This window comes from Hypanus sabinus, chromosome X1, assembly GCF_030144855.1.
Source record: "Hypanus sabinus isolate sHypSab1 chromosome X1, sHypSab1.hap1, whole genome shotgun sequence".
Classification (NCBI taxonomy): domain Eukaryota; kingdom Metazoa; phylum Chordata; class Chondrichthyes; order Myliobatiformes; family Dasyatidae; genus Hypanus; species Hypanus sabinus.
The window spans coordinates 9538798-9552556 of record NC_082738.1 but is presented as its reverse complement, the minus strand read 5'-3'; the positions used below and the strand labels follow the sequence as shown (position 1 = coordinate 9552556).

General features: G+C 39.5%; 1 protein-coding gene across 3 annotated transcripts in view; it reads right to left on the bottom strand.

The window, feature by feature from the left end:
- Positions 1–13759, bottom strand: part of LOC132384559 (protein TANC2-like) — a 764460-nt gene that overhangs the window by 252966 nt on the left and 497735 nt on the right. For all 3 annotated transcript variants that reach the window (XM_059955744.1, XM_059955745.1, XM_059955743.1), the window contains one exon: positions 3556–3819. In XM_059955744.1, the coding sequence (XP_059811727.1) occupies positions 3556–3819 (264 nt within the window). The remainder of the gene's footprint in view (positions 1–3555; positions 3820–13759) is intronic.

Genomic DNA, 13759 nt, shown 5'->3' with positions numbered 1-13759 from the left:
AGGTTTTGGTTATCTGCATAGAATTAATTTATGACTCTTTATTGTGCTTAAAAGTTATTAGGAAGTTGTATTTACAACCAGGTTTATGTCTACAATAGTCATTACTTTCTTTGCTGGCGTGATTTCAGTATTTCAGGGATAACTATCATATTTCTTTTAAATGTTAAGTTTTTTTACTCATTAATTGTTGAAGCTTATTAAACTTTTTTAACACAATTTCTAATAACTTAAGGCTTCATAAGGTAAAAACTTCACAAGTTTTGAAAATGTCTATCTTATCCAGACTTATTGATATGGCTGTCAGAGCCCAATTGAAGATAAACTCCAATCACTCATTTTCCAATACAATTCTCCAATAAATGTTCAGATCTTATCAGTAGTTGGAACAAATTCCACTTTAAACAATGTGTGAGAATAACTTTTTTGGTCCTCTCTCCTTCTTCAGGATGCTGTGGGCAGAGCAACTCCACATTTCAGTAACTCCATATAATCTCCAGTTTTTCTGTGTTACTGCCAATAAGTTTGCCTGAAAGGTCTTCTTTTCAAAAACAGATTTTTTCCACACAAAAAAATCTATGCCTTCTGAAAATCCTTCTAATGGTTTACAATCAACAAAATCATTCTTTAACAGACTACTAAAATATCCTTTTCTTTTAGATGATTCTTGCCTGGAGCTCAGACAGCATACAATACCCAAGCTAAAATATCAGCTAACATCTGATTAAATTATTAGTTTGTCTGATTAGTAGGCATTCGAGTAATTAGTTGATGTTTTTCACCTGAGGCAAGTAACAAAAGAAAAGCAATCTTCCATAACAAAGTGAATACGCCAAAAGAAATTATCAAGAAAGAGTGTCGAGAACCTTCACGGACTTCAGCAAGGCATTTGACAAGGTTCTACATGGGAGGTTGGTCAGGAATGGTCAGTTGCTTAGCATTCAAGATTAGGTAAAAATTTGATTAGACATTGACTTTGCAGGAGAAGCCAGAGAGTGGTAGTTGAGGGTTGCCTCTCTGACTGGAGGCCGGTGACTCGTTGTGTGCCACAGGGATCAGTTCTGGGTCCATTGTTGTTTGTCAATATATCAAAAATCTGAATGAATGTGGTGAACTACTGGATCAGCTGATTTGCAGATGACACCAAGATTGGGGGTGTAGTGAACAGTGAGAAGGACTATCAAAGCTTGCAGTGGGATCTCAACCAGCTGGAAAAATGGGCTGAAAAATGGCAGACAGAATTTAATGCAGACAAGTGTTGCACTTTGGGAGGACCAACCAGGGTAAGACTTACACGGTGAGCGGTAAGGCACCGAGGTGTGTGGTAGCACAGAGTGATCTGGGAAAATAGAACTATAATTAATTGAAAGTGGCATCACAGGTAGATAGGGTTGTAAAGAAAGCTACTGACACATTCACCTTCATAAATCTCAAAGTATTTTATGTGTTTGAGTTGGGATGTTACGTATGTTGAAGTTGTATAAGGTGAGGCCTAATTTGGAGTATTAGGTGCAGGTTCGGTTACCTTACCTGCAGGAAAGCTGTAAATAAGATCAAAAGAGTACAGAGAAAATTTACAAGGATGTTGCTGGGACTGGAAGACCTGAGTTATAAGGAAAGATTGAATAGGTTTGAACTTTATTCCCTAGAATGTAGAAGATTGAGGGGAGATTTGATGAAGGTATACAAAATTATGAGGGGTATAGATAGGGTTTCTCCGCTGAGGTTGTGTGGGACTATAACTAGAGGTCATGGGCTAAGGGTGAAAGGTGAAATGTTTAAAGGGAACATGAGTGGAAACATCTTAACTCAAGAGGATTGTGAGTGTGTGGAATGAGCTGCCAGCACAAGTGGTGGATAAGCATTTGATTTCAACATTTAAGAGAAAATTGGATAAGTACATGGATGGGAGGGATATGGAGGGCTATAGACCAGGTGCAGGTTGATGGGAAGAGTCAGCTTAAATGGTGGGGTATGGACTAGATGGGCCAAAGGGCCTGTCTCTGTGCTGTAGTTTTCTATGTCTCTATGAGTTTTTTATAACCCTATCATTCTAACTACTAAAATCATAAGGAAGCAATAAACAGTCTGAGGAGCCAAAGTGAGAAAAATTGAACAATATGGCACTTAGCAATTTACTATTCACTTCTGATTTTGAGAATAATTTTTTACCAACAATGTAGAACTATTTATAGCAAGTTATTACTGAGAGAATCAAAAAGGAACTAATTCAAAAACTTCATAAGCACCTCATTTGCTTCAGTTAAAGATTAGCAAAAGTAACGAATTCTATATTAATTTTTTTATATTCAAATAGTTAACAAGTGTATTTGAAAGACTTACAGGAAGTCATGAACTACAAGCCCTACAGTGACAAAAATCAAGTAAAACATAATTTATATTTGAAGCTTTTGAAAGAAAGGGCAGAACTTAACCAACTAAAACATGAATCAAATTCCTTGTACAAATACATAAAAAGGTTATTTACACTTCCTAAGCAAATACCAGCAGGAAACAACCAATAGGCTGTATTATGACTTATTTAACATCAAAAAACTGCAGAAAGGACACAGTTTACTCCTATAAATCACAGTTAGTTCTAAAATTACATTTCAGTCTGTAATTTATTCTGTAAGACACTTCAAATAGATATGCCTTAAACCTTGAAGTAAATCAAATGATCAATTCATTTTCATCTTTGATTATATATACAAAAACAAAATACTTGCCAGCAAGAGGTAACCATTTATTGTTGTACTGGCACATTAAAGTTGCAAAGTCATAACATGAGCCAATTTATCAAATTAAAGAGCATTCGAAATTTACTGAGCTGTAGTATTAAATTCTTGGACTATCAGCTGTTACTACCAAAAGTCAATACGTATAAAAATCTTGCAGAGCAAACTTAAGAATATGGTACCACAGTGCCAACATCATATATTTTAAAAGGCCAATAGTTAATGATAAAACACAAACCCTTTCTCAGGGCTGCTCGAAGCATGTGGACTTTCAGCTTCAGCTGAATACTTATTAGATCGCATTTCCAGGTAGAGGTCCAATCAATTGAAGTCACCATCTCACTATACTGTACTTCGCTATTGAGAGTGAAAACACAAAGAGGTGTACAAAATTATGAGGGGTGTAGATAGGATAAATGCAAACAGGCTTTTGCCACTGAGGTTGGGTGGGACTACAATGAGAGACCATTGGTTAAGAGTGAAAGGTGAAAAGATGAAGGGGAACTTCTTCACTCAGAGGATCGTGATAGTGTGTAATGAGCTGCCAACACAAATGGTGCCTGCAAGCTCAATGTCAACATTTAAGTGAATTTTAGATAGGTACATGGATGGTAGGGGTATAGAAGATTATGGTCTGGGTGCAGGTCAATGGGAGTAGGCAGTTTAAATGCCTCAGCATGAACTAGATGGGCTGAAAGGCCTGTTTCTATACTGTACTTATCTATGAGTTTATGAAACACCACAAAGTCATCAAGATAGAAACATTGATAATCAGATAATTATTTTTAAGTTATTACAGAAACCAAATCTATATTCTTACCTGCTACAGAATTTGGTCGAGGCATTAAATAGAGAGGAATCGAGTGAACGGATTGAGATGAGACAGTCTCCAAGTTTCTTTCCGGGAATTTATTCAAGCTGAATGTGGAACCCGATATATTTTCATCCACTCGATATAAACAGGAATCCATGGCAGATTTCTGACCATGCCAAGGTTTAACATTCGCTCTGGAACTTGATTCCTTACTGCTTTCCCCGCCATATTTGGATCGGTCCACGTTTTCTGAATAACTTGTCAAAGTCGCTACAGATTAGAACATTTGGGGAAAAAAAAGAATATGTTAAGGATGAAAGTTAATAGTACTCAGAATTAATTATAATTTTACTGGACAGTCTTCCATTGCCCTGAACTAAGCCATTTGTTTCCTTGTGGCTCCAGTGAAGACAACTGAAATAGCTCCTTGAACCTCCTTTCCAACCCAACATAGGGTCTGTCTCAGCCAAGCCCAGTGTTTTCACCAACAGCATTGCTTCGACAATGAGTGAGTCCACTATCTCAGGCCCACCAGCTGCCTAAGATCAGTGGTGGTAGCTGCTTGTAAAAATCAAATTTGGACCCTGTGGAAAAAAAAAATTTAAAAATAGGAATAACTATGCTTTTATCAAGATAAAACACTGATGCACAGGCTCAAGGAGAAGACTTCTGAGCTGAAGAGCTGGGATGCCAGCAGAAAGCAGCAGTGACAGGTTAAGCTCTATGAGTCCACCAGGGCAGTGATGAGACAGACTTAGCCAGTGGTAGCAACACATGGTTGCTGGCATTAATATATATATATATATATATGTATGTATCTGGCACCACTGGTGCTTGGATTACAAAGGCATTGATGAACTCCAACCATACCATTGACTTTGGATGATGGAGATATGAGGTCATCAATAGCCTATGCTCCACTGGGAGCTAAGAGCCCAAGAAGAAGAGAACGACCACTGGTGTTGGAAAAATGCTGCAGTCCTTCAAGGAGATGTGCCTTCCAATGTTGTTGTATAGGAAGTTCCAAGATTTAAAGCTAATTTAGAATATATTTCCATATCATAGTGGTAAGACTTGGAGAAATTGTAGTTGCTTGTATTTCTATGGGTGTTTCTTTGCCTTTCTTAGGATTACAGGTCAAAGCTTAGGGAGGTGCTGTTGGAGATCTAAGGAAGTAGCTTCAGGGTGTTTTGTAGATGGTAGCACTGCAACTCCTGTTATCTAATGTTGGAGGTAATGAGAGTTAGTGTGCCTAATGGGTATCAGCTAAGCAGGCTGTTTTTGACTGGATAGCATAGAGGCTTTTTAACTATTATTAGAGCTGTACTCAGCCCAGGCAAGTGAAGAGTATTCCATCACACTCTTCAACTGTGCTGTGTAAATGGTGGAAAGGTATGGGTGTCAGGTCACTTGGAAGGATAACCTAATTTCATTACAATAAGTGATCTAGTTCCAATAACTTAGTGGTAGTGGTGCACCCTACAAATTTCTTCCTCATGAATCTGTGTCTAGAGTTGAAGGAAATAATGATCTAGTTCACTGTCAATTATCCTTTAGAATAATCTGCTTATCTGTAAAAGATGTCCACTGCAGTAATACAGCACAAATATAATACAGTACAAAAGACAATGATCTAGCTCATTGCACCTTCCAAGATAGAGTTGGAACAACCACAATTCTTGTGAATATAGTTCATCTGATTAGTAAAACCATGTACACCTCCCCTTCTTAATTGACTCTATTTAACATGCAGAAGTCCACTGCAGACTGCCACCTATAGAGCAGAAACATACCATTGTTACCAAGGGTCTGTTACCTGCAGTTTTCCCATGTGTGTCAATTATACTAACTCATCAATAAAGAGACTTGTAAAAACATTAACTGGAACCCATTTTAGAGAAATATAAGAATTTTCTAAAGCGGATTCTCCAGACCTTGAATTTCTTTTCCCCTAGTTCACAGCGATGAACAATTCAGTCTATCATCTAACTATCTGCTGCTTTGTCATAGGACTTCCCTTTAAGTGATAGGCCAGATTTATATATAAAGCTCAGAACTGCTTTTAACTCAGTTCACATCATTACTCAAGAATTACTGTCAAGTAGTATAGCAGGAGACAAAACAAGGAACACACACAAAATGCTGGAGGAGCTCAACAGGTCAGGCAGCACTATTGAAAAGAGTAAAAAGTCGACGTTTCTGGCCAAGAGCTTTCATCAGGACTGGAGAAAAAAAGATGAGAAGTCAGAGTAAGGTGGTGGGGGAAGGGGAAGAAGTAGTATAAGCTAGTAGGTGACAGGAGAAACTGGGAGGGAGAGGGGTGATGTAAAGAGTTGGTAAGCAGACTGGTGAAACACATACAGGGATGAAGGCGGCAGAATCTGATAGGAGAGGACAGAAAGCCATGGAAGAAAGGGGAGAGGGAGGAGCACCAGAGGGAGGTGATGGGCAGGTAAGGAGATAATGTGAGAGAGGAAAGTGATGAAGGGGGGAGGGCATCACCGAGAAATCAATGCTCATGCCATCAGGTGGAAGTTATCCAGACAGAATATAAGGTGCTGCTCCTCCAACCTGAGTGTGGTCTCCTCAGGACAGTAGAGGAGGCCATAAACTGACATGGAGGAATGGGAAGTAGAACTAAAATGGGCGGCCATTAGGAGATCCTGCTTTTTCTGGCAGACAAGAGCGTAGGTGCTCAGTGAAGCAATTTCCCAATCTACAGGAGGCCACACTGGCAGTACAGGGGGGTGGGGGGAGATGTGGTGGTGGTGGAATCCGGTTGGGAGCGGTGTAAATTACAGGGAATTATGTGCTGGACACGAAGGCTGGAGTTGTGGTAGGTGAGGACAAGAGGAACCCTATCCCTGGTGGAGTGACAAGAGGATGGGGTGAGGGCGCAAATTAGAAGAGATGCGTGTGAGGGTAGCGTTGATGGTGGAGGAAGGAAAACCTCTTTCTTTGAAGGAGGAGGACCTCTCATTCATTCTGGAATGAAAAGCCTCATCCTGAGAGCAGATGCAGCAGAAACGAAGGAACTGAGAAAAGGGAATATCATTTTTACAAGTGAGAGGGTGGGAAGAGGTGTAATCTAGGTCTCTGTGAGCAAGTACTTTTGTAAACCAGTGATTTACAACAAAATGGTTTTAGATGAAAATTCAACAGAAAATGTTTAAGGAGGGAATTGTGAGCCAGGTGAACACAGAGTTGGGTGATAAGAAAGTACACACGCTTCATCAACCTACCCTGGACTATGCTACAGCCTCCACCTAGTGCTTGCTCACATTTTTCCACCCCATTCAACTAAGAAATTGTATTGATCACTATGCTTTTGAAGCACATGTACCACAATGAATGCTGTGCTAATCCAGAGTGCCAAATAAAATGCTAAAAGAAAATTACCAAAACTATGCCAATAAAATTAAGTATGCAAACCTGGCAGGTGGTTGACAATGACAAAGAAGATTGTAGGTGAGGAAAGATATCAATGGGCTAGTGTGGGCGGAATAGTAGTAGCTGATGTGATTACAAGCCAGTAGCACTAGCTAAATCTCTGTAAAAGCACCCCCAAGTAGTTCAGGTCGGTACATTACAAAAAGAACTCAAATGGAAAGAGGAAATTTATTCAGACTTTTCCTTGTGTTAGAAAATTTTAGTTATAAGGAGGAACTAACTGATTTGGAACACGAGGAAATCTGCAGATGCTGGAAATCAAGCAACACACACAAAATGCTGGTGAAACACAGCAGGCCAGGCAGCATCTATAGGAAGAAGCACAGTCGACGTTTCGGGCCGAGACCTTTCGTCAGGACTAACTGAAAGAAAAGGTAGTAAGAGATTTGAAAGTGGGAGGGGGAGATCCGAAATTATAGGAGAAGACAGGATGAAGCTAAGAGCTCGATCAAAATGTGATTGAAAAGTTGAAGGGCCGAAGAAATTATAGATGGGGCTCGAGCTCTTAGCTTCATCCTTACCCCTCATGTCTTCTCCTATCATTTTGGATCTCCCCTTCCCCCTCCCACTTTCAAATCTCTTACTATCTCTTTTTTCCGTTAGTCCTGACGAAGGGTCTCGGAGTGAAACGTCGACTGTACTTCTTCCTATAGATGCTGCCTGGCCTGCTGCGTTCCACTAACTGTGCTGGGATTATTTTCAATAAAGGAGACAGTGGAGTTTCATTTAATTGTATAAAATGAAAGGGATAGAAAAGGTAACTGGTAAAAGGATTAGAGATGTTTTACAAAATAGTACACCCAAAATATGCTAGGGTCTGTAACTCTCTGCCTGAATGGATGGTGGAGGCTGAAACTCTCATCACATTCAAAATGTGCTTGGATGAGACTTGAAAGTGGTAATCTTCTCAATGTCCCATGCCTACTGCTCACCAAGCCCAGGAGCAGCTGATCTCCATGGGACAGTGTGCTCGACAAGCTTATCAAATGAAAATTAAATTTTAAAAATCTTCAGATGCTGGAGTTTACCATAAGTTTCTTCTCTATAGTTGATTGCTAAATGACCCAATTTAGAAACAGACAAATTAATAAAGGGCTTCATAAATGGTATTTTGGGACAACTCTGAGTGAAGAAGGCCATGAAGACTTTGTTTATCTGACTGTCCTTGGAGAGGAACCCTCGGAAAAATACACATGGGCCAAGCTGTAGGAAATATCATGCACCCAAATATTCATAATCTTCTGAAGGCTCTTTCTGCTGAGCTTGGGTGGCTTGCAATCATTGAGCAAGGATGGTTTACCAGTCATCATAAATTCTGATGAAATAAAACTACACTGGGATATAATCTTTTCACATATCTATCAATTAATAAAATATAGAATATGAGACCAGACATTTTGCAAATTTGGCAAAGTTGAGTAGGAAGTTACAAAACTAGATGCTGAAATGCAAGTCAGTTAGTTTACAATCGGAAACAATTCCAAATTAACTGACCTGCACTCCTTGATATGGGTTTTGAAGCAAGATATACATTAGGCTACTGATTACCAATTACATCTCAGTATTTAACACCATTTCTTCAATACTAATCACCAAGCTTCAAAACCTGACCCTGTCTACCTCATTCTGCAACTGGATCCTCAACTTACTTATTGGCAGACCATAGTCAGTGCAGATAGAGAGTAACATCTCCTCTTCACTGACTGTCAACACAGATGAACCTCAAGAACGTGTGCTTAGTCTACTGCTCTACCCTCTCTACACCCATCATTGTGTGGTTAACCAGAGTTCAAACGCCATTTATAAATTCAAAAATGACACCACTGTTGTTGGTAGAATCTCAAATGGCATGAGAAATCTTATGAAACAGTGAGATGGATCAGCTGGTAGAGTGATGTCACAAAAAACAACCTCTTACTTAATGTCAGCAGACAGAGGAGCTGATTGTGGACTTCAGGACGAGGAAGTCAAGAGAACACACACCAGTTTGTGTTGAAGGGTCAATGACAGAAAGGATAAACAGCTTCAGGTTCCTCGACATAGCATCTCAGAGGATCTATCGCGGGACCAACATACTGAAGCAATCATGAAGAAGATTTTGTACGTCACCGAAGACTGCTAATAATTTATTTAGGTGTATGGCGGGAAGTATCTGACTGTTGCATAACAACCTGGTATGCAGGCTCAATGTTCAGGATTGCAAGAAACTGCAGAGGGTTATAGACTCAGCCAGCTCCATCACATGAATAACCTTTCAAAGCACCAAGAACATCTTCAAGAGGCAATGCCTCAAGAAGATAGCATCCATCATTGAAGACTTTCACCATCCAGGAGATGGCCTCCTCTTCTTACTGACTTCTGGGAGGAGGTACAGAAGACTGAAGACCAATACTTTACAATTTAGGAACAGTTTCTACTGTTACGAAGGATGAACAACTCTGATGGGCAGAAGGGTGCATGCCCCCCCTCCTTTTGGAGAATCGCCAATCGCTACTATTTCGATGCTGTTATCAAGGAAGTGAGAGAGACAAAGGAAATCTGCCAGGGCAGTTGTTATTGATAACAGCTCATGAAAGTTAATAAGAGAGACACAAAGCTAAGGGTTACCCAGGGTGAAGGGCTCCTACTAACAAAGGCGGAGAGTGGAACCATTGATTACTGCTATTGTCTTTTGGAGAAGGATTGTGTACTTGGTACTGTTCTATTCATTGAAGCCCCTCAGGGGGCAACCAGAGTGGGCTGGTTTGATGGGTTACATCATCCCAACCTGATTGACACCTGAGAGCCCGTGAGTGGGGATAAAAGTGAGGTCTGGGGTAACACTCCTCAGACGCACCAGGAGAAATGCTAGTGAGCATCAGAACCCCCATGAGACAGGGTGGGAGATCAGCGACCAAACGAAGGGTCAGTAAATTTTAACTCACAGTGTTTTGTAGCGAGACCAGTGGGGGCTTGTGTGTGTGTCCACCCTTGCCTGGGTGACGAGTTCACCACAGAAGAACGGTCTAGCTAAAGGACGGAGGGGTCATACGTGAATGGCCACAACAACAACGCATCGAAGAATCAAAATCGTAAAGGAAGGTTGGCAAGATAATAGCTGTTACTGTTCACACGTATTCTCTCTCTAACAATTGAAACACAGTGACCGACAACTACCACAGCCTGCATGAACTGAACTGAACTTTATATTTCCATCTGACAATTCATTATCCCCTAGACAATGATAGAGCTTGTTTCTTATTGATGATTATTATACCGGCATTTTTAGGTTTAGTATTGCTGACGTATATCATCTGTATATTTGCATTGATATTATTTTTGTATAGTTTTACTAATAAATACTGTTGAAAATTGTATCACCAGACTCCAACGGACACTTCTATCTTTGCTGGTAAGACACCCAGTTACGGGGTATGTAACACTACCCCCTCCACTATTAGATTTCTGAATGGTTCATGAATCCATGAACAGTACATTATTATCCCTTTTTATGTAATATTGGTTTCTGAAATTTTTAGTAAGTTATTGCACTGCTGTCAAAAAACAACAAACGTTATATGTCAGTGATAAATTTGAGAATTCACATCCCTTCACAACAGAATTCCAAAGATTTGCAATCCTGTGAGTGAAGACACTTTTTGCAACTATAATCCTACATGACTGACATTACACCATTTGTTCTAGACTTATCTGGCAAATACCATCAACTCTGTTGGCCCTTCAATAAATTTTATATGAACCAATTAAATGAACCTTCATTTTACTAAACAATAGTAAATACGTGTACTGTTGAATCCCTTCTCACAAGCTGACATGCTCATCCTTGAAACAATCCAGTGAATTTAATGCCTCATATTAAAAATCCAACAGGACTATTTCACTCGTTTCCCAACCTCTTGTAAATAAATGCCAACATACCATTTACTCACTCCTACACCACCACCCGCAAACAGCTTACTGTATGTGCATGTTAGCCGTTTTTGTGCAAGTGTACTCAGAATCCTGAGCAATATTTCTATTTTTTATTTATTTAAAACAATAATCTGTGTTTCTGTTCTTGCAATCAAAATGAATTACCTTTACAATGTGTTCACGTTGCAACTCCCACTCCCAACAGGCTGATTTTTAACTAACACTGAAATTTTTTTTTGAACAATTGAGGTAATCATGAGCAATAGATTAAATGGGAGAAATAAATTACAGTACAAACCTAACCTTAATCTAACTGAATTGTGGAAATAACTCAAGCCTTCTTGTTTTATGTTTAGTATCAATTGGCAAGGACAACCTTATATCAAAACAAAAAATGCTTTTATCTTGTTAACTGTACATACTGAATAAATAATGTATTTGTAATCTCTACAATATGATAAATGGATTTTTAAAATTGTGATGCCTTTCTCTTTTAAATTGTGAAAAATTTTAGTCATGGTTTGAAATTAGTTAACCAAGAAAAACAACTCCAAGCATTCAGTATACTGATTAAAAGAAAAACCTCATTTTTATGTGGTTAGAAATAATGACTGTAATATTAAATTTGTAGAGAAGCTAGGAAGCTAATTAATAGGAAGTCTTTTACAGAAAATTATTATTGATCACAGTCCAAGTTATGCAAAGACGGAAGAAATTATAGAATTTATATAGGACTACTCTGCCTAATGATTAAACCAGTTCCTCCCAACACCAAACCTTTCCCCACACATGTCCAATTACTTTTTAAAGCAAATAAATTCATATTCACCAAACTAATCAACACTGCAGTTCAAGTCCTAACTATTTATTGTCCAAAGATGTTTCTCCAGTTCCTTTACTGAAACAATGAAATCTGTGCACTCTAGTTATGAAGACTTCAGTCACAAAAGAACATTTGTCACTCTGCTTACTCCATTTAAACATGATTTTAAATTACTCCAATTAAGGTTGAAGAACTGTCCAAAATTTCTATCCATTAAACCATAATGAGGGAGTCATTCTGGTAAACCTCTCCTGCACTCTTCCCAAATTTGATCACTGATAGATTAAAAGCAACTGCACTAAAATGACAAAGGACCAGAATAAATATATGAAAGTAGAAGGAGCCTGGTGTTTACCTCTCCACTCTCCAGAGAGCACGCCAATTCTACTATATTATGTCCAGAACTGGATGGGATACTCAGGCTTGGGAGCATTTTTACATAGCATTACTTTGTGGTCTTTGTGGTTTTTGGCACTACACACGTGGTAAACTATGTGTATATCTGTCTGGACACTGCTGACAGCTCCTGTGGCTCCTCCCACAAACCCCTGTATAAAGGCGATTGGAGGCACTGCTCCTCCCTCAGTCTCCAAGATGTTGTGGTCATGTGTGCAGCGAATAAAAGCCTATCTTTTGCCTCCCATCTCCGAGAGTTATTGATGGTGCACCAACACTTTATTTATAAATCCTTGGTAATCATACACAACTTTCTGTAACGTTGCATTTGGATGCAGCAGCCTCTCTGGGAGCGGGCGGGGGAGGCAACCAAAAGTGTATATTTTTTCTTTTTTTAAATGTCATTTTTACAATCACAGTACAATACTGGACATTAGAACTTCAGGTACTGCAGGTCTACCCCATCAGTGAGCTGCTGTTGGTGGAGGAGCTGGACTTGGTGCAGACCATGTAACCGCCTGCTACAGGCCGGCAATAGAACTGATGCGTGAAAGCGGTATACACTCTAACAGCAAGTGATTTTCTTGATCGTTTCACTTGTGATCGCAAGACACTGTTGGAATTTGATAATGTAAAATGCTACAAGTCCTTTTTCCTCATTTATTAGTGAAACAGATGGTGAGGGAGCTGTGTGGCCTTAGTTGTAGTGAGGACTAAGCCTCAAGCCACAGGCTTGCCTGCTGTGGCAATCCAGGAGAGTAGATGCCTGAGGCAGAGCAGCAGGCGTCTATGCTGGGTTGATGGCTGGCCCCTTTCATTGGTGCTGCTCTCCAGTCTTCGATCAGTGGAATGACAAACTGGATCGTGTATGTGTGTGTGTGCATACATTTGTCTGCAGTCTGCTGAGAACTGCTTGGGCTATATATATTTTTTGTGTGACTGTAAGTTTACTTGCTATCTTAGATGTGCTCCATGTGCCATGTGTTGTGAATGACTGTTGGTCCTGTGCTTTGCACCTTGGTCCCGGAATAACACTGTTTCATTTGTCTGTATTCATGGGTATTCACGTATAGTTGAATGGCAATTAAACTTAAACCTGATTGTACTGTTATCTGGACAAACAAAGGTTTGTGCACAAGTGCGGCTAGGTCTATTTGTTATACCCCCTTTAAACTATATTAATTTGCAAAGGTGCTCTTCTCATTCTTCTACTAAATGATGATCACATTCAGTGAAATTGAATTTAATTCATTTTTCTGTGCACTCTTGTAGTCTATCTTCCTTACTGCTTACATCATAACATAATCTTGCCTTGGTCATCAGCAGAAAAAGCAATAGCCCTTTCAGAACATCAGTCTGAAAACAGTCATCCATCTCAACCACAACTAGGGAAAATCTGCAGATGCTGGAAATCCAAAACACTGGAGGAACTTTATTTGTGGAAAAGAGTACAGTCAAAACTTTGCGCCGAGACCCTTCATCATTTTGTGTGTGTTGCATCCATCTCAACCTATTATTTTCTACTTTTTTGGTGAACTTTTATTTTAAAAAATTACCTGTGTAAGCCATTCAGACGCATTAACAACTACACTAGTCACTGAGCTTTTGCCTCATCAAATAGCTCAAAAC